Raw genomic sequence first — 27,066 nt, 5'->3', positions numbered from 1 at the left:
TTTTTGGACAATCTGCCAATGAGTGAAGCCTTACTGTATAGAACAGAGATGCAGAGGAATTTCTTCAGCCAGAGGGTGATAAATTTCTGGAATTTGATGCCACAGGTGGTTGTGGAGGCCAGGTCTTTGGGTGCATTTAAGGCAGAGATTGATGGGTTCTCGATTCGCCAGGGCATCGAAGATTATGGGGAGAAGGCCGGGCTGAGTGGGGAAAATGGATCAGCTCATGATTAAATGGTGGGCAGACTGGAAGGGCATTTTTGCTCCTATGTTTTATGGACTTAATAAGCCAAGACAGAAACAGATGTAAACATTTGAAAGCATAGATAAATATGTAATTGTAGTTAGTTCAAGAAAAAAAAAGTTGCAGAGAGATCTGTTGGTGGTTTGGGACTAGGGTACAATCGGGAGTTGGATAGAAATAACAATCACATCATCATATGAAATGTTCTCTCATTTCAAGACACAAATTCTTTTGCTTCTCACTGCACCCCTCACTCCCCTCTCATTGACCCATTACTGTCTCCTCATCCTATTCGGCTTCACTGTTCTCATTCCTATTACTCTTACCTCATTGTCCCATCACTATTACCTCACACCCCTACACCTCCTCACTCCCCTTCCATTATCCACTTACTGTTCCCTCCCTCCCCATCACTCCCCTTCCATTACCCACTTACTATTCCCTCCCTCCCTCCCACCCATCACTCCCCTTCCATTACCCACTTACTGTTTTCTCCCTCCCCTCACTCCCCATCACTCCCCTTCCATTACCCACTTACTGTTCCCTCCCTCCCCTCACTGCCCATCATTCCCCTTCCATTACCCACTTACTGTTCCCTCCCTCCCCTCACTGCCCTTCATTCCCCTTCCATTACCCACTTACTGTTCCCTCCCTCCCTCCCCTCACTGCCCATCACTCCTGCATTGCCCTCTCATCATCACCCCCTCAATAGCCTCATCTCTGTCCTCCCATGGCCCCTGTCTGCTCCTTCACTGCCCTCTCTCCATCATTAAAACATGGGTGGGGGTGACAGTGGCAGCAAGGGTTTGGATGTGCTCGGGGTGAAGTTCAGCAACCGAGAAGCGACCGATGTGGGCGCCGACACTGAAGTGGAGAGCGGTGTGTGCCAGTGCCTGGGGGCAGCCTCCCTCACACGCCCATGCCCAACTTGCTCGTGGGACAGAGATTGCAATGGGGGGGGGGGGGGAGCATTAAAAAAGTTGCTGTGGGCTAGATGTACAACGTGGCGATTCCAGCCCCCTCGGGTCGCGGACGCGCCCTCTCGCCAATCGGAAGCGCTTTGACAAAACCGCGAGGAAGCGGGCGGAGTGTTGAGTGACTTAGGCCGGCATCAGAGGCAGCCGGAGCGGGGGGCAGCAGCCGCTGGCCTTGAACTGCCGGCAACTTTCATGGGCGAGATATCGGAGAGGCAGCGCAGCCCATCCACAGGTTCCCATTCACCCGGGCGGCTGTGCAGTGACTGGGACAGCAGCCGGTTCATTTCCTGAACGGTATCTTTTCCTGTGCTGTTTGTATCGTCTTGTGTCCTCTTTGCAGGGTTACAATGTATCCCAAGGCGGGCAGTTTGAAGGCACTGTCTCTCCTGCTGCTCTCGATCACGGGGGGCTACCCGAAGCCCACCCTGAGGAACGAGCGAGTGCATCAGGACCCGACCCTCAGCGATAAACCACACCAGGACTCGGCCAACTTCGAGTATGACCACGAGGCCTTTCTGGGCAAGGAAGAGGCCAAGACTTTCGATCAACTCAGCCCGGAGGAGAGCATCGAGAGGCTGGGGTAAGATGGGCAAACGGTGCTGGGTGTTTCAAGTTCAGGACGCCTGGCTCTGGCTGCCAGTTTCACCACATGAAGACGTGGTTGGACGCGTTAATGTGTGCCTGTTATCTCAGCAGTGACTTCAAGCTGTAAACTGGGTTAATTTAACGGAACCCTGGTGGAGAGAAATCCCGGTGTTAAACAAATCTGGGAGCGTTTAGTCGGCAAAGTCTTTTGCAAAGTTTCCAACTGCAAAATCCCCCAACAAGAGCGTGCAGAATCTTCAGAGAAGTTTCACGTTCGTACGAAAACGTGGCAGTGGGCTCTTTTCCAGCGATCAGCTGTATCCGCCACGCGTGGGGAGGGAGGGTGGAAGAGACCAGCTCGATCTTTAAATAGCAGGAGGGCTCTTGGATTTATGTAGCGCCTTTCGCCGTAACGGGACGACCTGTCAGGCTCTGTAGCCAAGAAACTCCTTTGAAGTTTAGCCACGATTGGAACCTTTATGTGGCTCCGACCCACAACGACCTCCTAACTATCTAGAAAGATCATCCGCTTTTAAAAAAACATAGAAATACTAGAAGCAGGTGTGGGCCATTCGGCCTTGTGCCGCCCTCTGCCCTTTTCCTTCATGACCAATACGCTAAGAAACTGACCCCACTCCCCTCCCACTGCTCACTTGGGTAAAGAATTCCAAAGGTTCGCTGCCCTCTGACTGAAGAACTTTCCTCTCGGTCTTGAATGGCTGACCTGGGCTCCAGACTGTCCCCTCCTCACCATCATCTACCATGCCAAGCCCCCTGAAGAATTCGAGTGTCTGTCATCCTTTGGCAGGTGAGGCCAAAAGTAAACCTGAGGAACAACACATTATATGCCTCCATTTTTTCTAATTTTCAAAAACCCCACCTCCATCTGGTTCCACTATTTCCATCTCTTCCTCAGCTTTCTCCTGTTCTTACTCTTCTCTCTAATTCTTCCTGCCCACCCATTCCTTCTACCTGAATGTCCACCTGAATGGCCTGAATACATGAGATTGTCTGATCTCGGAAGCTAAGCAGGCTCAGGCCTGGTCAGTACTTGGAGGGGTGACCACCTAGAACACCAGGTGCTGTAGGTGTGAGGGGTGCTGTTTGCCTTACAGCAGACAAAAGTTTAAGAATTTCATGTATGTTACATTCTAAATGTGGTATTACATGACAATAATGGACCCTTTACCTCTTGCACCTTCTGTCCAATGCCCTATCACCTCTTGGCCCCTCCCTGGATTCTCTCCTCTTTTTTTTCCTTTAGCCTCAATTCAAATTATGACTGACCCTTTCCACCCATGGAGGCTGCCTGACCTGCTGAGTTCCTCAAAGACCCAGACTTTCTTAAGCCTGGCATTTCTGATAAACATTTGCTTCTAGTTACTTTGATGAATTGTGTTAGTTAGTAGATAAATATTGTCCAGGGAACCTAGTTGATTCCTCCCACTGTTGGTCCTATCCCTGATTTGCCACTCATTTCCAGCCTCTTCTGTTTTATTTCAGATTTCTAGCATCTGCAGTGCTTTGCTTTAGTGATGAGAAGATGGTGTACACTTACTCCCAAGAACAGCCTTGGCCTGTCTCAGTTAAGGCAAGGGAATATCATGCACAAACATCCCATATCTACTCTCTCACTGTTAATGGGTTATTTATTTATTTTTCATCCTGGCTGGTGCCACCAGCAGAGCACCACCCTCTCATTGTTACCCTTGAATATGCAGTCAAGGCTTGGGAGTGGGGTTTGACCCATAGCTCTAAATCCAGGGCAGGGGACTGAACATCATGGAGCTCAAAGTAAGGGGATGAATGAGGCTTTGTTATGGTTTACATTGATTCCCCTCTCATTGTGCAGTCTTAAGAAAGGGACTTGGAACTGAGGTGGGTAGTTTCAACAACAAGCTCCACCTTGCAGTTATTTCCTGGAACGTTGCAATATTCAATATCACTTTAATACAACAGCAGGTGGGATGATATAGCATTTCCAATCCCCTACACAAAAATTTCCACTGTTCAGCTGTAATAAGTGGCCACGTGGATTCTAAACTTCTGAAGTGTGCCTGTGATTAATTTACACCGTTAATGCCACGTCAACAGCTGCCCACAACTTGTAACAAATAGTTAATGGTGAGAAAGCAGGCGTGGAATGCTTCTGCATTACATTTCTCACCTGGAACAAAACAGGCTGAGCCCTCGACCCAGGCTGCCCACTGCCTTGGTGATCACAAAAATAGGCTGGAAATCTGAAATAAAAATGAAGGTGCAGGAATTGACAGGCAAATCAAGGAGAATTTAAAGTGAGGAACAGAGTTAAAATGACTTTCCATCAGAATTCAGAAGTTGGTCTGCTCTCGCTACAGACTCTGCATTACAATTTACCATTCATTGTCACATGTACCTGAGGTAGAGTGAGAGTTTGTTTTGCAAGCAATTCAGTTAGTTAAGTAATATATAGTACAACAGAAAGGGCAGAGTTTTTAAAAAGTTTATATTTAATCTTTATGCATGTGCAGTAAAACCGCTGTTATTCAGAATTCAAGCAACCATCAAAAAATAAATAGGTAAAAAATATGGGAGTTTAAAATTGGCATGCCTCGCCATTAGTTTGCTGATCACACAACATGCAATCTCAAGCAATGGGAAAATTCACTTATTCCCATTGACTCTATGTGATTATTCTGTAATATGTGTTTGTGCGTGCCCTCAGGTCCAGAGAAATGCTGTTTCGTCTGGTTGTATGTGTACAGTCAGATGACAATAAACTTGAAGTTGCAATGAGATCAGATGGAACAGAGCAAAGGCATCATTAATTCAGTTGTGGGACGTTTCTTCAGGAGTCTGACAACAGAAGGGAAGAAAGTGTCCTTCATTTTGCCGGTGAATGATTGATCTCACACTTGCCTACCAAGTATTTCCAGCAGTGTCTCTTTTATTGCTCTGGTAATGGATTTGTGGGCACAGTGATTTCATTAGGAGTGGAGTTGAACAGGTTGATGCTCTTCACTTCACAAAGTCTGAGAGAAGCAAGAAAAATCGTGGGTTATGGATGTGAGATAGGGGAAGTTTAGTTTGTTGAGTAGGTTTATATGGGTCGGCACAACATCGTGAGTGAAAGGGCCTGTACTGTGCTGTAATGTTCTGTGATCAATAAAGCTAATGCTGGAAATCACAATCATGTAAAATTCGGGGGATGCCACCATCTATCTGGACTGTTAACTTTGCTTCGAGATGCTAATCTTCAGCATTTAAATTTTTTAACAAGTTGCGAGTGAACTTTCATACCCAGAGAGTATGGCTGCACAGAGAAATCTAAACTGGTGGCTTGAAAAGGAGAGATCTACATTTTGAATCATTGGTTACAGATTTAAAATGTTTAGGTGCCAATTGGCTCAACGATAAACTTTACCTAATTTTTTCATCTCCACATCATAACTCGGTGCAGTTCAGCATTCTCCTCTACATTATCCTAGCTCAGGAATTCAGTTTGATGTGGAGACAATGATTCAGATTTATTGACAGAGTACATACATGACATCACATACAACCCTGAGATTCTTTTTCCTAAGAGCCAGGCAGAATTACCACTTATTGGTAGTGTAAGAAAAAAAAACGACACAACGTACACATTGAAATAAATAAAGAAATGTATACAACTAACTGTGCAATAGAGGGGCAAGAAAAGGAAACAAGAAGTGCCAAAGTAAGAGTCCTTAAATGTCCCTGATTGAGTTTGTTGTTGAGGGGTCTGATGGTGGAGGGGGAGCAGCTGTTCCTGAACCTGATGGTGCAAATCTTGTGGCACCGATACCTCTTTCCTGATGGCAGCAGTGAGAACAGAGTGTGTGCTGGGTGGTGTGGATCCCTGATTATTTCTGTTGCTCTCTGATGGCAGTGTTCCCTGTAGATGTTCTCGATGGTTGGCAGGATTTGCCTGCGATGTCCTGGGTTGCGTCCACTACCTTTTGTAGGCCTTTTCACTCAGGGGCATTGGTATCCCTATTCCAGTCCATGATACAGCTGGTCAGCACACTTTGTACCACACATCTGTAGAAATTTTCCGTATGTCAAATATCTATAAATCTAAAATGACGTACAATAGGATTTCTCATGAAAACTCCTTCTGCACTGGCTCTTCATTCATTACCATTCTGGCGGCCCCACTGCTGGGAGGTGTGGCAACATTAGAAAGCATAAGGAGAAATTCATCAGGAATGGAGGGCTTTGGTTACAATGGCTGGGTTTGTTCTCACTGGAGAGTAAGAGGTTGAGGGGTGACCTTACAAGGTGATGAGGGCAAGAAGACAGAATTTTTTTTCCCCAAGGGTAGGAGAGTCTAAAACCAGAGGGTGTGGGTTTAAGATAAGAGAGAATGTTAAAGGAGAACCAACTGATGTTTTACACATGATGGGAGTGGTTATATGGAATGTGTTACCAGAAAGAAGTGATAGATGGAGAATCAAATGAGATGCTTAAAGTGCATTTGGACAGGTACTTGGATGGGAAAGGAGTAGAAGGATTTGGTCTTGATACAATCAAATGGGATTAGTAGAGAAAGTCTTCACAGTCAGCATGAACGGTCAGCAAAGGACCCATTTCTGGGCTTCACAGCTCTAACCTGTAGCCAATGTTTTAAAATGCTTATCCCTGTGTCAACCCCATCCACAGCCTTCCTTTCCCTATCTCAACATCCTCCCACAGTAGTCCTTGAACATAGACTCCTCCAATTCTGGTCTTTTTAATCAACTCCAAATTTAATTGGTCCAGCATATTGGGCAGAGATCTCAGAAATAAGGTCTAAATTCTGGAATTTTCCAACTGAATTATTCTCCCTCTCCATAGCTTCAATTCATACGCTCCTTCAGATCATTTGACAAGAAACTATTGTTTACTGGGTGTATTTTACAGTTAAAGAACCTGGATACATCATGCACATATGATAATCACATTTAAACTACCAGATAATGGAAATGATGAAATAAAGATTATTTAGATCAATTTTCATGTGTGGCAGACAGTTCATTTGGCACTGATGGATTTTTCTAAAGTCATGGGGCGCTACAACATGGAAAAGAGCCAGCTCAACTTGTCCATGCTGACCAAGGTAGTCTCATTTGCTTGTGTGCAGCTCATGACCTTTAGTCCAGCAGTTTTCAAACTTTTCTTTCCACTCACATACCCCCTTAAGTAATCCCTATGTCGTCGGTGCTCTGTGATTAGAAAGGGATTACTTAAGGGGGTATGGGTGTGGGAAGGGAAAGTTGAGAACCACTGCTCTAGACTCAATTGTTACTGAAATATTTTGCTTGAGAAAAATTGTCATTGACCCATTTCCTTTGGAGTTTTGAAACCGTGCACATAACGAGTCAATGAGGGACGATTAAAACAATGGTTTTCAAACTTTTTTTTCTTTTCTCTCACACACCACCTTACGTAATCCTCATAGGTGCTCTGTGATTAGTAAGGGATTACGTAAGGTGGTATGTGAATGGAAGGAAAAAGTTTGAAAACCATTGCTCTAGATTCCTTTCCTATCCTTGCACCTTTCAAACATTATAATAGTCCCTATCTCTCTGCCACCTTCCTATGTGGGCTTGTTCCACATACTCCCCACCACCCTCTGTGTGAAGAAGACCTGTTTTAAACCTTTCTCCCTTCACCTTTTATGTATGCTCTTCAGCTTCAGATTCCCACTACCCTGGAAAAATATATGCGACCATATACCGTATTCCTGCTCCACACAATTTTATGTAACTTTGGAAGTCTCTCTATGTTCTCGGAGAACACTTCCGGTCCATCCTGATAATTCAAGCCCAGTAGTCCTGGTAACGGTCCCTTGAAGCAGTCCCAGTAACATTACACTTCTCTGCTATCTGATATGCTAGGTTGTAAATGCAATGGAAGGTGCAGAGTGATGCACTACTGGAGTCTTTGGTCAAGATGTTACACCTGAAACTCTGACTGCTTATTCAGGTGGATGTTGAAGATCCCATGGAACAATTCTGAAGAGCAGCAAAGGAATTCTGAATGACATTCTGAGAAATCTTTATCTGCCAAACAGCAAATAATGAGCTGATTCCTATTGATGGAATCTTTCTTTGCACAAGATGATTGTTTTCCGTTCATTTTAGTGGTAGTTACATGTCAAAGATGCTTCAAAGCAAATGCTCCAGTCCCTAGTGATGAACTGTGCACATCTATTCTGGGAATGATTGAAATATGACCCTCAGTGAGCCCTGTACCAGTAGAGGAAAGTATTTTGGTGATGCCTGTTTCATGGACTGTGATTATCCAGAATTGAGAGACTTATACTGGTGTAGAGAGCAACTTAAAGCCTGGAGTCAAAAGTTCTAACATTAACTAAACTTTAGAGCTTGCCTGTATCAACTTTAAAATAAAGAAACAACACTGGAGAAACTCAGCAGGTCAAGCAGTGGACTTTATAGAGCAAAAGATACATCACTAATATTTTGGGCTTGAGCCCTTCATCAAGGTGTGGACAAAATGTTGGCCCAGGTGCCCAAACATCTGCCACCCACTCAGTTTTAAAGTACTTCATTTTTATTGTGGGCAGGATTGAAGCTGCCATTCACAGTGGGGGCCATAGGCTCCCCCTGTGGGGCCACGGCACATTTAAGGGGGGAGCCTTGGCACATTTAACGGGGGGCCATGGCACATTTAAGGGTGGGCCATGGACTGAAATATTAAATAATTTTTCTGATTTTCTTTTAATGTAGTTGGTAGGAGAGAAGTACAGAAGAAACCAACTAAACTTGGCTGTTTGAGCAGAGTCTAAGGGGACCATAGCAAAAGCAAAGTTTGAGAATGGCAGGTCCACAGTATCTATACTATAAGTTGTGTTATGACATTTTGTTGACTTTTAAATGCCAGATTTAATTTTGTGGCATTAATTTCCTTCTAAATGCCTAATTAACGATGTTTTAGTCTGTGCATCTACTCTTGAGAGGATGTGGCTTAATATCACATTTTTCTTCACAGTACAAGAGGTGTCATTGTTTCTTGTTCAGCATGTTAAATATAGGCAACTTGGAAAAGTTTGGTAAATCCCAAAATATTTCATAATTATAGTAAAGGAATAAAGGTGAACAGAAAAAGAGTATGGTCATCAGAGACCCGAGAGGCAGTTCTGAGATACAGGATTAATCTGTAGTGGCAGAGGCAGGGATTAATCAAGGATTATCAACATGGGTTTTATTTAGAAGGACATCCTTTCTAACTAACATGATTGAATGATATGAAGTGTGCTGTTGTAAGTAGTGTAGTTGATGTTGTAAGTAGTGCTGTTTTGCGGAAACTGCCAAAATGTTTGGCCTGGAAGTCAGCCTGAAGAAAACTGAGGTCCTCCATCAGACAGCTCCCCACCATGACCACCAGCCCCCCATCGGGCACACAGAACTCAAAACGGTCAACCAGTTTACCTACCTCGGCTGGACCATTTCATCTGATGCAAGGATCAACGAAGAGATAGACAACAGACTCGCCAAGGCAAATAGCACCTTTGGAAGACTACACAAAAGAGTCTGGAAAAACAACCACCTGAAGAAACACACAAAGATCAGCGTGTACAGAGCCGTTGTCATACCTACGCTCCTGTTTGGCTCCGAATCATAGTCCTCTACCGGCATCACTTACGGCTCCTAGAACGCTTCCATCAGCACTGTCTCCACTCTATCCTCAACATTCATTGGAATGACTTAATCACCAACATCGAAGTACTCGAGCTGGCAGAGTCCGCAAGCATCAAATCCATGCTGCTGAAGACCCAACTGCGCTGGGTGGGTCACATCTCCAGAATGGAGGAATATCGCCTTCCCAAGATCGTGTTCTATGGTGAGCTCTCCACTGGCCACCGAGACAGAGGTACAAGGACTGCTTAAAGAAATCTCTTGGTGCCTGCCACATTGACCACCGCCAGTGGGCTGATCTCGCCTCCAACCGTGCATCTTGGCGCCTCACAGTTCGGCGGACAGCAACCTCCTTTGAAGAAGACCGCAGAGCCCACCTCACTGACAAAAGACAAAGGAGGAAAAACCCAACACCCAACCCCAACCAACCAATTTTCCATTGCAACCGCTGAAACCGTGCCTGCCTGTCCCGCATCGGACTTGTCAGTCACCAACGAGCCTGCAGCAGACATGGACATACCCCTCCATAAATCTTCGTCCACGAAGCCAAGCCAAAGAAGAAGTTGATGTAGTATCCATGCTTTTGGCAAAGTCCATTGTGGGAGATCAGAACGAAAAGGAGACCATGTGTTGATTTTATGGTGTTCTGAAATAATTGTTACAGGTATAGAGTTTCATCACCTCCAAAAATGATTTTAATTCCTGTAGAATCTAATGTCTAGGCTTTTATTCACAATGGATTAACTTCAGCGAGTACTTGGAGCATCATAGCTGAAGGTTTGTGAAATCAGTTCAATTTATTAAAGAAAAACAAGTTCACATGTCGCTAACAAGAGTCAGTTTGATTTTATTGGAGTAAACTGCAAAGACACGGTCTGTGGGATCATAGAAGATAACAGCACAGTGCAGGCCCTTCAGTCCATGATGTTGTGCTGACGTTTGTAAATCTGCTGGATCACCTATGTTGCCTGGGAGTTTTCTGTTGAATTACACATGTGTAACAATCCCCACCCTCCTGTTGGTTGCACGAAGTATTGACAGTGAACATCACAGTCCACAGTTGGTGCCATGGTTAAGTGTAGCAGTTAGTGCAATGCTATTACAGTATCAATGACCCTGATTCAAATCCAGTGCTTTATGTAAGGAGTTTGTACATTCTCCCTGTGACCTATGGGTGCTCTGGTTTCCTTCCATGTTCCAAAGTCGAACAGGGTTGGTAGGATAATTTGTCAAATGGGTGTATTTGGGCGACAGAGGCTCGTGGGCCACAAGGTTGCTTTGCTGTGCTGTGTCTTTAAAAAAAATTAATAATTTACCTAATTTCTTCAGATTATATAACATAAAAATATAAAACAATAAATCAAGAATTTTGCAAACAATTGTGCAATTTCAGACCTTCAGTGTTTCTTTGATTAATCAAATCATATTCTGGATTACTTGTGATCACAGAGCTTATTTCTCTGCCAACACAAAGCTCACAATGTGACCTTAGACCAAACCATCATGCAAATTCTCTTTCAGCAATGAACATCAATATCCAGGATGGGCCAATTTAAGGGCCAAGGACACACAGATGTATGAAAATGTGGAGGTGTTATAGGCTGTGAAGGAGGCAGGCAGTATGGCTAGTGTAGGGGTTAGCACAACGATATTACAGCGCCTGTGACCTGGGTTAGAATCCGGCCTCTCTGAAAGGAGTTGGTACATTCACCCCCTGGGTGCTCCAATTCCCTCCCTCCCTTCAAATGGTAAGGGGTTGTAGGTTAATTTGGGTGTAATTGGTGGCACGAGTTTAAATGGCCAGAATTAAAACCGTAAATAAAACTTATAAATTTAAATTAAAAATTTTTAGGAAAAGGTTAGATTGATCGTGGATTCACGATTCAGGACAACATTGTTGGCTGAAGGGCCTGTACTATGCTCTTCTCTGTTCCATCACCCTTAAATGCTCTGACTCTCTGAACTCACTATGTATCCCTCCTGGTCACAGACTTGATTAAGTTGTTTGATGATATCAGCCAGTGGCCCACATTTTAGCTGATGGTATAGGATGGTCGTTCCTAAAATGGACTGCTGTTTGTGGTCTGTTGGTTTTTCAGTGAACACAGATCTTGCGAGATTCAATGATGAGATGTCACTTTCACTCGTTAGCCCAGCATTTATCGTCCATTGATAATTGCCCAGAACCTGGTAGTGAACTTGCTGCTGGGTCTGCTGCAGGTCTTCTGGTGAGGATACTCCAGGGTGGTAGAAATGTTGAGATTTAGACTCTGATCTTCGTCCGCGAAGCCAAGCCAAAGATAAAGGATGTACTTCAACCTGGATATTGATTAACATCCAAATGCTTCATAAACCAGTGTAATGTTTCTTCTGTTTTTGTAGGAAAATTGTAGAACGGATCGATGATAACAAGGATAATTATGTGACCATGGAGGAGCTGAAGGCATGGATTATACGAGTGCAGAAACGTTATATTTTTGAAAATGTAGCTAAGGTGTGGAAGGACTATGACCTTAACAAAGACAACAAAATTTCCTGGGATGAATACAAGCAAGCAACATATGGCTATTACCTTGGTATGTCCATCCTTCTCCAACTTGTGCCTCTGTTAATCCAGTGCCTACTGTCTGTACAATTGGGATAAACATTCAGAATCATAATATTCAGTTGGCATTGTGGTTGCGGCCCCAGCCACTGGTGTTCGAATCCCGCGTTGTCTGTAAGGAGTTTGTTTGTTCCACCTGTGTCTGCGTGGGTTTCCTCCAGGGGCTCTAGTTTCCTCCCACCCTTCAAAAGGTACTGGGGTTGTAGGTTAATTAGGTATAATTGGGTGGCATGGGTTCATAGGCCGGAAGGGTTTATTACCGTGCTGTAAGGCTAACTTTAAAAACAAAGATTTAAAAAAAATCTAACAATCAGTGCATTGAGAGGGTACACTGGGTTGTAATGGTTATGAGCCTGAACAGCTCAACACAAAGGCTGGGAATTGAAATCTCATCATTCCGAGTGGGAACCTTGAATTTAACCATGAAAGTTTCCTGGGATGTTGTCAAAGTCAAATGCAATCAATTGAGTTGAATGGGGCAGGTGGATGATGGACAGCTTGATCTGATGTTGCATTCCCTCTGGAGAATGGTTAGAAGGAATGGCTTCCACACAGAAGGGAGCTGGAGTTTAGAGCTCACTACCTAAGGAAGTGGTGAAGGCCGAAACCCTATTCATATTTAACAAGCACTAGAATTGCCAAAGCATCGACTTAACATGGGTATATGGGATTTGTTTAGGTGCATGCAATGATTGGCGTGGATGTGGTGGAATGTTTTGTGACTGACTTGTATGACCTTGCAAAGTCAAAATTGTCCCCATTGAGCCAGCAATAAATGGAGTTAATGGATGAAGCAAAATTAAGTCAATAATTTTCATCTTCAGTTTTAACTCCTCCTCATAACTTGAAGTCATATTTTGGGAATAAATCAGATGATCTGTTATTGCACTCCAATACAGGTATATCCTTCCTTGGGTATGGGGACAAGACCAGTAAACAATAATCATCTGGATGGCAGGATCCTATGTAATCACTTGCTTTTATACTTCTCTTGCATTGAAGATGATGGTCTTCTCATTGCTTGCTGAAACTTCAGTAATTCATGAGCATCGGCTTTCTGTTATTTTAGAACTACTCTGCCTTTCTAATGAGTGATCTCACAGAGAGAGGTGTGGTATAAGGTGTGGTTTAATTCAGCCCCCAGTTTTAAAGTTGTAATCGGTTAATGTTGGGCTCGATAACTGTGAGGATATGTAATTATTCCCAGTATCTCACAGCACATTCCAACAAGTATAGTTGCTCTGTGCTAATGTGGAAGTTTCCAGCTTGTGGCTGCTCCATGCCAGCAGTTCATAACTGGGCAGCATGATACAGTATGAAGGTACTTCAGTTGTGCTGGGAAATCAGCTACTGAACTCAAGCTGACGAGTGAATCCAATCATTTCATCTGTTGCACCCTTTAGCTCTGATTTGGCTATGTGATGTCATGTCCGAACTCTGGTGATGAAGCTGAGAGATTTCATTAGCCCCAGAACCTGTGCTTGCCCATCTGGACAAGTCTTTCAGTTTCGAGTTTGATTTCCCTTTTGAAAGTTGATATTAAATCTGCTCCCTTCAGCGCCCTCAAGCAACTCTCTCCTGTTTGCTCACCAATAATTTGACTTCTCATCCACAATTTTGAAGGCCTCTGCCACGTATTTCCTTATCCTCTTGTTCCAAGGAGAGGAATCCATGCATCACCACACAGTGCAGCAGTTAGTGCAGCTACTGCCTCATGGATCAAGCGACCCAGGTTCAGTCTTGACCTCCAGCAATGCCTGTGTGGAATTAGTGATTGTGTGGGCTTTCCTCTATGCACCTATTTCCTCAAATCCCATAGATGTGCCAGCAAGTTAATTGGCCTTTGAAAATTGTAACCGAATGGCTGGGAAGTGGAAGAAGTTGATAGGCATGTGAGAGAGAATAACCTTGAAAATTGCACGGAACAATTGAACGGATGGGAATGTTCTGATGGCCAGCATGGACTCGATGGGCTGAATGGCTTTGTTTCCTGTGACAGAGCAATATGAGGGAAGTCATTTTTCTCTGTGGTCTGTAAAGCCACATGAAAAACATTTGACTGTTAATTCTGGTGTCACATTAATTGCTAGAGGATGCTATATGTGTTTAATTTAACGTCTCCATTCATTTAATTTCTCTGGTTTGGCTGGTTTTCCTCTCTGTAAAACCAAACCAAGAGTGTGTTCCACTTACGCTAATTGGATGAGTGGTTTCCTCTCACTACTTTGGTGGTTCCTTTATGAAAGCACTTCCATGCAATGAAGTATAAGGGAGTGCAGATTATCGGTGTGTCTCCTGGGAACTGAATCAGAGTCAATATTGACTCCTGTGTGCTGAGGTTGGAATGCACAGCAGTCACTGAATTAGCAGCAGAATTTCAAGATTAATGGCTTTGAAAGTTGGAAATGTTACCAGATGAATGTCTGGTGAGTTCATAACGTCCTGTGACTGCAACTCCACTGCAGCATTCCTTTGAAATTAGCGGGATGCTTGTAATGTGAAAGGTTGTACCTGATAAAAGTTGATTCCCTCTTGCTCTCAGCAATAATTTCCAACCATATAATCAACAAAAAATAAAGTAGTTATCTGCCTGGTCATTTCATTCCTCAGCATTGCAAAGCTTGGCCTTTCCTTAGGACTAGGATGTGTCAAAAACAATTTCTTCTTGCCCATCATCCATTTCGATCTACAATCTATATGCATGCTGACACAAGAACAGTTTCATACACACATGGAGAGGAATTGTACCATTGATTAGGGTTCTGGAGTCCTTCAGCAGTCATTGCTGGCCTGTACCATGGATAGATGAAGTAATTTAGTAGCTGGGTATAAAGTTAGCTGTGGGTACCGCTATCCCTCTTGATCAGAAGACTCAGCATTCAAACTCCACTTGGTAGATAAACACCATCATCGAGAAGAAACTTCAGGGTAATTCTGGCAATGTAGGAACATAAAAAATAGGAGCAGGAGTTGGCCATTCTGCCCATCGAGCCTGCTCCACCATTCAATGAAATCACAGCTGATCTGATGAGAGGCTCATCTCCACCGACCTGATTTTTCCCAAATCCCTTAATTCCCCTACTGTGTTAAAATCTACCAACCTAGTCTTAAATATATTTACTGAGGTCACCTCCACTGATTAAATGGGCACCAAATTCTACAGATTCACCACCCTCTGGGAAAAGCAGTTCCTCCTCAACTCCGTCCTAAATCTACTACCCTGAATCTTGAGGTTATGTCCTCTAGTTTTGATCTCCCGACCAATGGAAACAACTTACCTACCTCTATCTTATCTTTGGCTTTCATAATTTCATATGTTTCTATAAGATCTCCTCTCATTCTTCTAAATTCCAGCAAGTACCATCCCAGACGACTATCTCTCTTCATAGGCTAAATTTTTCATCCCTGGAATCAACTTGGTGAACCTCCTCTGCACCAAAGCCAGTACATCTTTCCTTGAACAAAGAGACCGGAACCGGAACTGTACGCAGTACTCCAGATGTGGTCTCACTGGTACTTTGGACAGTTGCAGCATAAGTTCCCTGCTCTTAAATTCAGCCCCTCAGGCAATGAAGGCCATCTGCACCTGCAAACCAAACTTGTGATGGGGAGGGCTGCCCTGTTGGGATGCTATCTTTTGAGTGAAATGTTAAACAAAGACTGTGTAACTGTCCAGTAGACATTAATGATGCCATGCCACATATTGGCACAGTTCCGGGTGAAAGTGTGTGTACTGCCAACCCATCACAACATGGAACATAAAGCTGTGACACTGCAATCAGCCTCGGTAATTGTGTCCTTAAACTCTGCAATTGTCAGAACGTGCCAGGGTTTGGAGTTTATGAAATTCTTTCTCCCTTTCTATATCTAAAATGATTCTTCAATTTGACTCAGTCAACAAATGTATTACCCACATTTAGCCTCTAAATATCAGTAATGAAAGAGGTATAATAACCCATCTGAAGCTTGGTGACAATATTGTTCATTTATAGTTCATAGTTTGCTTTTCCACACCCAGCTGTGGTTAGAAAGAGAACTTAAAAACAGTGCTAGTCAATCTCAGTAAGCAAACAAAAGACGTCCTGAAGGAGTGTTTGAACTGTATTAAGGGATTGCTGAAATTTGATTGTAATCCAGAAATCCTTGTGTTCCTGCTTTTACATAGAATCAAATTCCAATCTAACTGTGGTGTCAATGTGATTGAAGATTTTAATGTTATTGGAATTTTGCTGCCTCTTTTTACCATGTAAGCTGTGGGTTTGCTGCTAGTCTCTGAATATTAAAGCCATGGTTGGAGGCACCATTTCAGAGCTTTGAATATAGGCTGCTGCCCCATGGAGGTGCTGAGGGAGGTGCTCCCTTGTCAGTTTCAACTGGAGATGCAAGAACCCTTGACTTTACTTCAGAGGAGAAAAGGAAAGCTTGAATGCAAACAGAAAAGGCTGGAAATACTCAGCAGGTCAGGCCTCATCTGTAGACAGAGAAACCGAGCCAACAGTGGGGATGACATGGTTAGTGTAGTTAGCGCAATGCTGTTACAGCGCCAGTGATGGGGACCAGAGTTCGAATCCCATGACGTGTGTAAGGAGTTTACATTCTCCCCATGTCTGCGTGGGTTTCCTCCAGGGGCTCCGGTTTCCTCTCACCCTCAAAGCGTACCGGGGATTGCAGGGCAATTTTGTGTAATTGGACAAGGGCCTATTACCGTGCTGTATGTCTAAATTTAAAATCTGAACTTCTGGTCAAAGACCCTTCATCCTTAAACACAAACTCTGTTTCTCTTCCCACAGATTGCAGCCTGATGTCCAGAGTGTTTCCAGCATTTTCTGATTTTGTTTTTAGATTTCCAACATCTGTTGTTTCTTTGATATTTTTTTCAACCACTCAGGGACTTCCTGGTCAATAACATTATAGGCTTTGCTGATCACTGTTAGTTAGACCTTTCTATGGACAAATTGGGTGCCATGGTTCCAACATTACAATGAGTAAACGTCAAAAGAATTTAATTGGGTTATTTGCTGCAAATCTTTTATTTTGTTCCATTGAGCTAAATGATGTGGGGGAGTTCACTGTGGATGGTTTGCAACCTCCAGAACCATTCACAATAACAGAGTTTGTCCTTTCATAAACTGCAGAGAATCCTGAAGAGCTTCAGGATGCGATGGATCAGTTCAGCTTGAAGAAGATGTTGCCCCGTGATGAGCGACGATTCAAGGCCGCGGATCTGGATGATGACATGGTGGCCACCAGGGAGGAGTTCACTGCCTTCCTTCACCCAGAGGAATTTGATCACATGAAAGAAATTGTTGTTTTTGTAAGTACTTTGATCACCCTGCAGCTCCTCAAATCTGTATAGAATTGTACAACCTCTCAGCACTAGAGGAGCCTGTTTAGCCCTTCCTACACATAACTGGAAAGCCAAAGTAGATAACGTTTTTCAGTATGTGATACATAGGTTCTGTGTTCAATGTAAACCTACTCCACAACAATGGAACCCTTCCCTACCTCGTGACCGGAACCCTTCCCTACCTTGCGCCTGTAACCCTTCCCTACCTCACGCCTGTAAACCTTCCGTACCTCACGCCCATAACCCTTCCCTACCTCACGCCCGTAACCCTTTCCTACCTCACGCCCGTAAACCTCTATTTTTTATTGCATCCGTGTGCCTGTCTAGGAGTGTTGTACACATCCCTATTATACCAGCCTCCACTACCGTGCCCGGAAATGCATTCCAAGCACCTATCCTCTGTAAAAGAACATTCTTCTGACATCTCCTCTAAACTTTCCTCCACTCACCTTAAATGCATGTCTTCTTGTATTTGCTTTTGTCGCCTTCAGAGGGTAAAAAGTGTTAGCCGTTCACCTTATCGATGCCCCTCATAATTGTGAGAACCTCCATTTTAGCATCGTCTGCTGTCTCGTGGAACATGAATTTTTAGCAAGTTCTTTATTTTCATATATCCTTAATCTCAGTCATCCACTGATGCACTAAAGGAGCCGGTGAACCTCGTCACCAACACTTACCTTTGCGAGAGTATTTGCATTTGTGGTGCCCATGTCCTGAGCTCCAAGTCACGATTGATTCTTCAATGAAACATACGAAGATGGGCCTTGCTCCATGACAGAAGTCCTTCATTAACACTTCTCCAGCCATAATGATTCTCTGGGAAGTTTCGCTGTTTTAACTTTGGAGTGAAGAATTTGCAGTTAACCAGATTGTCCATCAGAAAGCCACTGTTAATGTTGGGCCTACCAGATTATTCACCAAGGGAGACTCAGTCTTCAGGCTGGGAGATCCAACCAGTGCATTACTGCTGCTACATTACACAGCCTCTGCATTCGAGTTAATGGGAGAAATCAGCTACTGCCCTAAACTTAAAATTTTAAAAATTATTTATTCAAATTTAACTAATTTTTTTTCAACTTTATTTAAAATTTTATGACATGAATAAAATAAAAATTACATTTAAAGAAATAATAAAAAATAAGATAATAAAAATTAGAATACTACATCATTAAACTACACAAATTGACCCCCCCAATAATTATAACACAACATTAATCATCTAATTTAAAATTAGTCAAACCCTCCCCCCCAAAATAAAGAGAGAAGAATTAATTAACAATGTTGTAAATAAAATAAAAAAACCCACTTGCAAAAAAAAGATAAAACTTAACAACAAAAAAATATCAATACTAAAATAATACCCTTAAACATATATTTAAATCAAACATAATACATGTATTTAACAAATGAAATCCACTGTAAAACTAAGTTCAAATATTAAAATCATATATCAACCACATATCTGTTATACAAAAAATCATAATTAATAATACATAAATACAGAATTTCCATTAATACCAAGTTTCCTTTATATTTCATCGAGAAAACAAAAACATCCCTTAGAAAAACAATCAGATAAACTTTTTATTCCCTTCCCCTCCCCTTATATAAAAAAGAAAAAAAAGAAAAAAAAGTACAAACTCATAAAATTCTCCATATTCTTCATTTATAACATCTTCAAAATTCTCTATCGAAATTAACTTAATTTTATTAAACTCTTCTCCCTCAATGTATTTGTACTTTATTTTCTTCTTTTTCTTCTTATCACCTTTCCCCTCATCTTCCTCTCCATCTAATTCAACATCCTCAATTTTTGACTTATCTTCTGTGACATCATCCTCTTAAAAAAGAAAGAAAAAAAGAGAAAAAAAAACCCCCAGAAAAAAAGGAGAGAAAAAAAACCTCCTAATTCCCTCTCAATTACAATCAGAAAACAAAAAGAGTAAAAAAAAATATTTATTTAAAAAAAAATAAGAAAAAAAAACCTTCACTTCTTAACCCAAAAATTAAAAAGAAAAAAAAACATGTCGGAGGTCACAACTACCTCCTCCTGTTTAAACCGCCCAAAGCGGTAACTCCCCCAAAATATTGGGTGTGAGATAACTCACAGGTAGCTGATGACTTCTGGAAACTAGTGCCCACCCAGTTCCCTCTCCCAACTCCCATTTCATTAAACTATCATCATTATTTAAACTATTTAAACTCTTCTTAAAAAAAACAAAAAAGATTTATTTTTTTAAATCAACGTTACCACTTCGGTCACCATTGCTTCCATTTCTTTTAAAAATCTGGATCCCACCCTACTCTCTTTGGAGACCTTGAAGGACTACATCGTTCCTGAAACTGCATGATTGGTAGAGACTGAGCGAAGTCCATAACCTCTTTAGGATTGTCAAAGAACTTTGGCTAATTTCCATCCTAAAAAATCTTCAGTACCGCAGAATACCTGAATGTTGCCCTATGTCTTTTTTTCAACAACCGTCCTTTCACAGAATTAAATTCGCGTCATAATAGCATAGTATTAAATCTCCATCTTGAAGCTTTCTAAACATCTTGTGAACTCAAATATTCTAATAATAATAATGAATGATCCGAAACCAATCTAGCCTTATACTCCACAAATGTAACCCTATCCTGCAAATGTGCTGTTATTAAAAAATAATCAATTCTAGAAAAAGAATTATGTCGCGAAGAATAAAAAGAAAAATCTTTCTCTGTAGGATTAACTCTTCGCCAAATATCAATTAAATTCAAATCTGCCATCATATTAATCACTTGGATTGCCATCTTAGACTTCTTAATCACTCTTGAGTACTTATCCAATAAAGGCTCCAACACCACATTCAAATCTCCCCCAATCATCACATTAGAGTTCGATTGTCCAAGTAATAAAGACATATCCACAACAAAAGCTGTATCCTCAACATTAGGAGCATAAACATCAAGCAAAGTCCATGCCTCATTAAAGATTGTACAATTTAATTTTAATAATCTTCCACCATTTTTCTCTTCACTCTGTAACTGAAATGATTCTTATGTACCAAAATTGCCACACCTTTTGCCTTGGAATTAAACGAAGAATTAAAAAAAAACTTGCCCAACCCATTCACATTTGAGTTTCAAATGTTCCTTATCTATTAAATGAGTTTCCTTTGCCATTGCGACCACCGTTTCTTCAATTTCTTCCAGAAATCAAATTCCCTTCTTGCAGCTCTGCCCTCTTTGGAGACCGTGGAGGACTACGTCGTTCCTGGAATTGCGTAATTGGTAAATACTGAGCAAAATCCTTAGCTTCTTTAGGATTATCAAAGAACTTTGGTTGATATCCATCCTGAAAAATCTTCAGTACCGCAGGGTATCTAAATGTTGCCTTATATCCTTTTTTCCACAATAATTCTTTCACAGAATTAAATTCATGTTGTTGAAACATAATTTCCTGACTCAAATCCGGATAGAAGAAAACACGATTACTCTGAACCATCAAAGGAGATTTGTTTTGCTGTGCATTTCTAATAGCCATACATAAATAGTCTCTCTATCACAGTAATTTAAACAGTGAACCTGAACAGGTCTTGGATTCTGTCCTGAAAAAGGTCTCCTTCTCAAAGCTCTATGAGCCCGTTCCAATATTAATCCTTCAGGAAACTTATCTTGTCCCAACACTTGTGGAATCCATTCAGTGAAAAATTTTCTTGGATCTGGCCCTTCTATGCCTTCTGGCAAGCCGACAATTTTCACATTATTCTGTCTGGATTGGTTCTCCAAATAATCAACCTTTTTTGCTAAATTTTTATTCTGAATCTGTAACGTTTCAATTGTTTTATTCACATCTTGCAATTGATCTTGTACATCAGATAATCCTTGATCACACATCTCAAGTCTTTCAATAGTTTCAACTTTAAAAGCTCCATAATCAGCCATCTGTTGAGTATTGACATCCACCAATGCATTAATCTTAGAAGTAAGATTATTCATAGAATCACCTAAATGCATCATTGAAGAAAATATCTTGTGTTCAAGACTCTTGAAAAGTATATCAACATCAGTAGATTCAGACATGGTGGGATCCTGCTGTTCTTGTGGAATCAAAGGATCTTCTATCCCTTCTTTTAATTTAGTAGCTTTTCTTGCAGTTTGACTCCGTGTAAGAGCCCCTGCCACAGACCCCCCAGAAGTATCAGGAGGCTGATAATCAGGGTTATCTTTGATCCAAACCTCCTTTAAAAGCTTCGTTACGTCAGTATCTGGAAGAGCTGTTATAACTGGTGGTATAGCAGTCAAATAACAACTCTTTAACTCTCCAACTGGTGGCGCCCCAGCTAATTCAGCAGTCAAAGTCTCAATCGACGTTGTTTGAAATACTGGCATCCGGCCAGCCCTTTGTTCTAAAGGCAGCTGAAAACGACCTTCAGAAAGACTTACGGAATCAGAACGGAGCTCCAAGGCCGAATTCTTGGCTTCTTTTCCTGTATCCATTTCACGCTGAGTCGTGGCTTTTTGTAAACAAGCAGGCTCAGATAATTTCGGAAAATATAATTTTTTAACAATCTGTTGATGTTTCCTTTTACTTTTTTTTAACAAATGTACCATTAGGTATTAATTCAACACCTCATACTAACTTTTAAAAAAAGTTTTAACGGGCACTTAAAGACAAAACAATAAGTTAGAGTCAGGAGAGGACTGGAAGGCACGTCTGTTCCTTACGCCATCTTTCCACGCCCCTCCAAATTTAACTAATTTAACATAATACACGTATCCTACATTCCTCCATGGGTTCCATCTGCACCTCCCATTGCCTGGGAAAGGCAGCCAGCATATTGAAGGACCCGTCACACCTCAGACACACTCTCTTCTCCCACCTCCCATTGAGGAGAAGGCTAAAGTGTGTGAAAGCACACCAACAGGCTTAAAGACCATAGCCATCAGGCCCCTGAATCAATTCCACAACAGTGCAAACAAGTGACCCTCGGTGCTAACTGATCTTTCTTTTTACTGCAATCCTATAAATATACATTTTTAAATTTAGACATACAGGCCATTTTGACCCACAAGCCCATGCTGCCCAATTTACACCTCATTAACCTACACCCCCAGTATGTTTTGAACAGTGGCAGGAAACCGGACCCATGCAGACAAGGGGAGAACATACAAACTCCTTACAGAGAGTGTGGGCCTTGAACCCTGGTCTAGCCCCAATCGCTGTAAAGGCATTGCACTAATCGCTTCAACAACTGTGCCATGTAAATTATGCTCTTTACATGGTTTTATGAACATTAAAGATGCCCTGTTGGCCTTCTTGCAGAAGAACCTTTCTCACCATACAAATAAACTTAAAATGAACGTAATTGAAAATTAAGCAGATGTTGGGTTCAAGAGCAATAACCATATAACCACTTACAGCTCAGAACAGGCCAGTTCGGCCCTACTAGTCCCACTGACCAGCACCCGGTCCATACCCCTCCAGTCCTCTCCTCTCCATGTAACTATCCAGTCTCTCCTTAAATGTAACCAATGATCCCGCCTCAACCACGTCTGCCGGATGCTCATTCCACATCCCTACCACCCTTTGCGTAAAGAAATTTCCCCTCATGTTCCCCTTATAATTTTCCCCCTTCAATCTTAAACCATGCCCTCTAGTTTGAATCTCCCCCACTCTTAATTGAAAAAGCCTATCCACATATACTCTGTCTGTCCCTTTTAAAATCTTAAACACTTCTATCAAGTCCCCCCTCAATCTTCTACGTTCCAGAAAAAAAAGCCCTAGTCTGCACAACCTTTCCCTGTAACTCAAACCTTGAAATCCTGTCAACATTCTCGTGAACCTTCTCTGCACTCTCTCTATTTTGTTTATATCTTTCCTATAATTTGGTGACCAAAACTGTACATAGTACTCCAAATTTGGCCTCACCAATGCCTTGTACAATTTCATCATAACCTCCCTACTCTTCAATTCAATACTCCGATTTATGAAGGCCAACATTCCAAATGCCTTCTTCACCACACCATTTACCTGAGTATCAGCCTTGAGGGTACTATTTACCATAACTCCTAAATCCCTTTGTTGCTCTACACATCTCAATAGCCTACCATTTAATGCATATGACCTCTTTCGATTTGCCTTTCCAAAATGTAACACCTCACACTTATCTGTATTAAATTCCATCAGCCATTTCTCAGCCCACACCTCCAGCCTTCCTAAACCTCCTTTTAATCTACGGTAATCTTCCTCACTGTCCACAACACCACCAATCTTTGTATCATCTGCAAACTTGCTTATCCAATTCTCCACCCCTACTTCCAGATCGTTAATATATATAACAAACAATAGTGGACCCAGGACCGATCCATGAGGAACTCCACTAGTCACCAACCTCCAGTTGGACAAACAATTTTCTGCCACAACTCTCTGACACCTCCCATCCAACCATTGCTGAATCCATTTCACTACCTCCTTATTTATACCTAATGCCTCCACCTTTTTTCCTAACCTCCTGTGGGGAACTTTGTCAAAAGCTTTACTAAAGTCTAAATAGACAACATCCACAGTTTTCCCTTCATCAACCTTTTTTGTAACCCCCTCGAAAAACGCAATCAGGTTTGTCAAGCATGATCTACCCTTGACAAAACCATGCTGATTACTCCCTATCAATCCCTGTACCTCCAAATATTTGTAAATACCATCTCTCAGAACACTTTCCATCAACTTGACCACCACAGACGTCAGACTCATGGGCCTATAATTCCCAGGTTTACATTTGAACCCCTTCTTAAACAGCGGAACCACATGCGCCACCCTCCAATCCTTTGACATTATCCCCGTGGCCAGTGACATCCTAAATATCTCTGTTAATGGCCCCACTATCTGTCCACAAGCCTCCGTGAGTGTCCTTGGGAATATTTTGTCCGGTCCCGGAGATTTATCCACCTTTATCTTTTTCAACACAGCCATCACTACCTCCTCGGTTATCCTTATATGCTTCATGACCTCCGCACTATTTTTCTTTACTTCAACTGGTTCAATATTTTTTTCCCTAGTGAATACCGAGGCAAAGAAATCATTCAAAATTTCCCCCATTTCCTGTCTTCTCACTCAGCCTACCCTCGCTATCTACAAGGGGTCCAATTTTATCCCTCACTAATCTTTTACTTTTAATGTACCTATAGAAACCCTTTGGATTTATTTTTACTCTGTCTGCCAAAGCCTCTTCGTGCCTTTTTTTGGCCTTTCTAATTTCTTTCTTAAGATTCCTTCTACACTCCTTGTAGTCCTCCGTCAAATTCTCAGCTCCCTGCTCTTTATACCTCTTGTACACCTCCCTTTTTCTCCTAACCAAATTTCCAATATTCCTCGAAAACCAAGCCTCCCTATGACTTCCAGCCTTTCCTTTGATCCTCACTGGGACATATCTACTCTGTACCCTCAAAATTTCTTTTTTGAATATCCTCCATTTTTCATTTACATCCTTACCTGAAAATATCCTGTCCCACTCAATACTCCCCAAATCCCTTCTTATTCCTTCGAAATTTGCTCTTCTCCAATCCAGAACCTCAACTTTAGGCCCCTCCTTGCTCTTCCCTAAAACTACCCTAAAACTAACAGAGTTATGATCACAGGACCCATTTTGTTCTCCAACATTAATGTCCGATACCTGACCTAGCTCGTTCCCTAACAGGAGATCCAGTATTACACTGTCCCGAGTCGGTTCTTCTACTAATTGATTTAGAAAACAATCTTGAACACATTTAACGAACTCTAGCCCATTCAGCCCTCTAACTGTATGGGTATCCCAATGAATGTGAGGGAAGTTAAAATCTCCCATGATCACTATAAGCATATACATGCTGGAGAAACTCAGCAGGTCACGCAGCATCAAGAGGAAGTAAAGGGCAGCCAACATTTCTGGTCCTTTGTCAGGAAAATCTAATTTGGTATAATATTTTATCATATCTTCAATGTTTTACATCAAAACAAATTATTTTTAAGTCTTTTTCTTAACATTTCAAGTGTTACTGAATGATTGTGGATTTTTGCAAGGATTTACAAACATTCAGTTGCCTCAGCTTGTGACTGTGGAGAGAGGAGGTGGGGCCTCACTGGTTGTCAAAGCCATTATGTGAGTGCAGCCATCTCCCAGCACTGAGATAGGCCCTACATTGGTAGCTGGAGCCCTGGAGGATTTTTCAGAGGGAGAAGCTTTTTATTTAGGTGCCTGCCTGCTTTCTGTTTATACCCAGACAAAGGGCTCAGGCCTGAAACAATGGTTGTGCACCTTTGCTTCCTGTGGACAGTGTGTGACCCACTGAGCTTTTCTAGTGCACCATGTGTCGCACGAATCGCAGCATCTACAAATTTTCCTGTTTAACTGTGAATATTTATTTATCCTTTTTATTATCTCTTTTCCATCTCTTGGTACATTATGGTGTTTTAATTTATTCTATTGTAGTTGTAGGTGTATCTCACGTACCTCTTGTGACTGCAGCAAGTAAGAATTTTGGTACATCTGCCCATTATTCTGAAGCACGTGACAATAAACTCTTATTGTACAGCAAATTTTATCCTCCTACTTCAAAACATATCGGGGTTGTAGGTTAATTGGGGTATTTGGGCGGGCACGGGCTCGTGGGCTGGAACGGTCTTACTGCACTCCAAATTAAATTATAAGTAAAGGTAGTACTCCAGCTGTGAGAAACACAGCAGTCAGTTGGCACACAACAAGCAGAGGGAGTGGGGGTAGGGGGAGGGCAGGAAATGGGGGCAGGGGAGAGGTGGAGTCGAAAGGAACGCTTAAAATGAAAATGCAGTCTTACGTGATAATGGGAAGAGTAAGATGATAGTGTTGATTTTCTGGAACGACTGAGTACTTTCTTTCACTGAGAAACTGAATGACAAGGATCAAATATCTGAAATGTAATACAAATAATCCAGGTGTAGGTCACACATGCAATCATAGACACTCCCTAACCCCATTGTGTGGCTCCCTTTGCAAGGGACACAGTTTGGGCATTCTTCTGCTGAGTATTTGCTGCTGTTCAAAGTTGCACTTTCCATTTTCCCACTCTCTGTTCTGATTTCATCGGAGCTTGAATATGGGTTAAATTGCAGGATAATTCACTGAATAGGCTGGAGAATAAATCTGGCAGAGACGTTTATTTAAGATTTTGACTCTGTACGTGGTCCTGGTTACCACGCTGCAGGACAGCAGAGTGGCGTAGCTTGGAGGCTGCTGTCCTCATAGAGCAAGAGACCAGGGTTCCATCCAGACTTGCAGTGCAGTCGTACATTACCTCTGTTCCCACATACGTTCCTGTAGCCTGCTGCCTCACAGTGCCAGGGTCTGAGTTCTGTCCAGACCCATGGTGCAGTTTGTTCGATCTCTCTGTGACCACATTGGTTTCTGTTTCCTCCCACATCTCAAAGCCATGCAGGTTGGTAGGTTGGCTGGCCACTGTAAATCTCCCTTAGTATCAAGGTGATTAGTAGAATCTCAGGGTGGGGGTCAGGGAGTGGGGTGATAAGAATGTGGTAGAATCTCAGGGGGGGGGTCAGCAAGTGGGTTGATAAGAATGTGGGGAAGATAAAGGTGGGATTAATGTAGGGTTCATGTTAATAGGTGGCTGACACATACTCGGTGACTGAGGCCCTGTTTTCAAGCATATGATTTATGATA

General features: G+C 42.2%; 1 protein-coding gene across 2 annotated transcripts in view; it reads left to right on the top strand.

The window, feature by feature from the left end:
• Positions 1–1,269: 1,269 nt before the first annotated feature.
• Positions 1,270–27,066, top strand: part of rcn1 (reticulocalbin 1, EF-hand calcium binding domain) — a 40,915-nt gene continuing 15,118 nt past the window's right edge. The window contains exons 1-3 of one of the 2 annotated variants that reach the window (XM_069902805.1): positions 1,270–1,801; positions 11,829–12,022; positions 17,187–17,365. In XM_069902805.1, the coding sequence (XP_069758906.1) occupies positions 1,569–1,801; positions 11,829–12,022; positions 17,187–17,365 (606 nt within the window). In that variant the 5' untranslated portion in view covers positions 1,270–1,568. The remainder of the gene's footprint in view (positions 1,802–11,828; positions 12,023–17,186; positions 17,366–27,066) is intronic. The other variant, XM_069902794.1, reaches the window with a different exon arrangement.

Source organism: Narcine bancroftii, chromosome 1 (assembly GCF_036971445.1).
Source record: "Narcine bancroftii isolate sNarBan1 chromosome 1, sNarBan1.hap1, whole genome shotgun sequence".
Lineage (NCBI taxonomy): Eukaryota > Metazoa > Chordata > Chondrichthyes > Torpediniformes > Narcinidae > Narcine > Narcine bancroftii.
The sequence above is the reverse complement of the archived record's forward strand: the minus strand, read 5'-3'. Positions and strand labels throughout refer to the sequence as shown.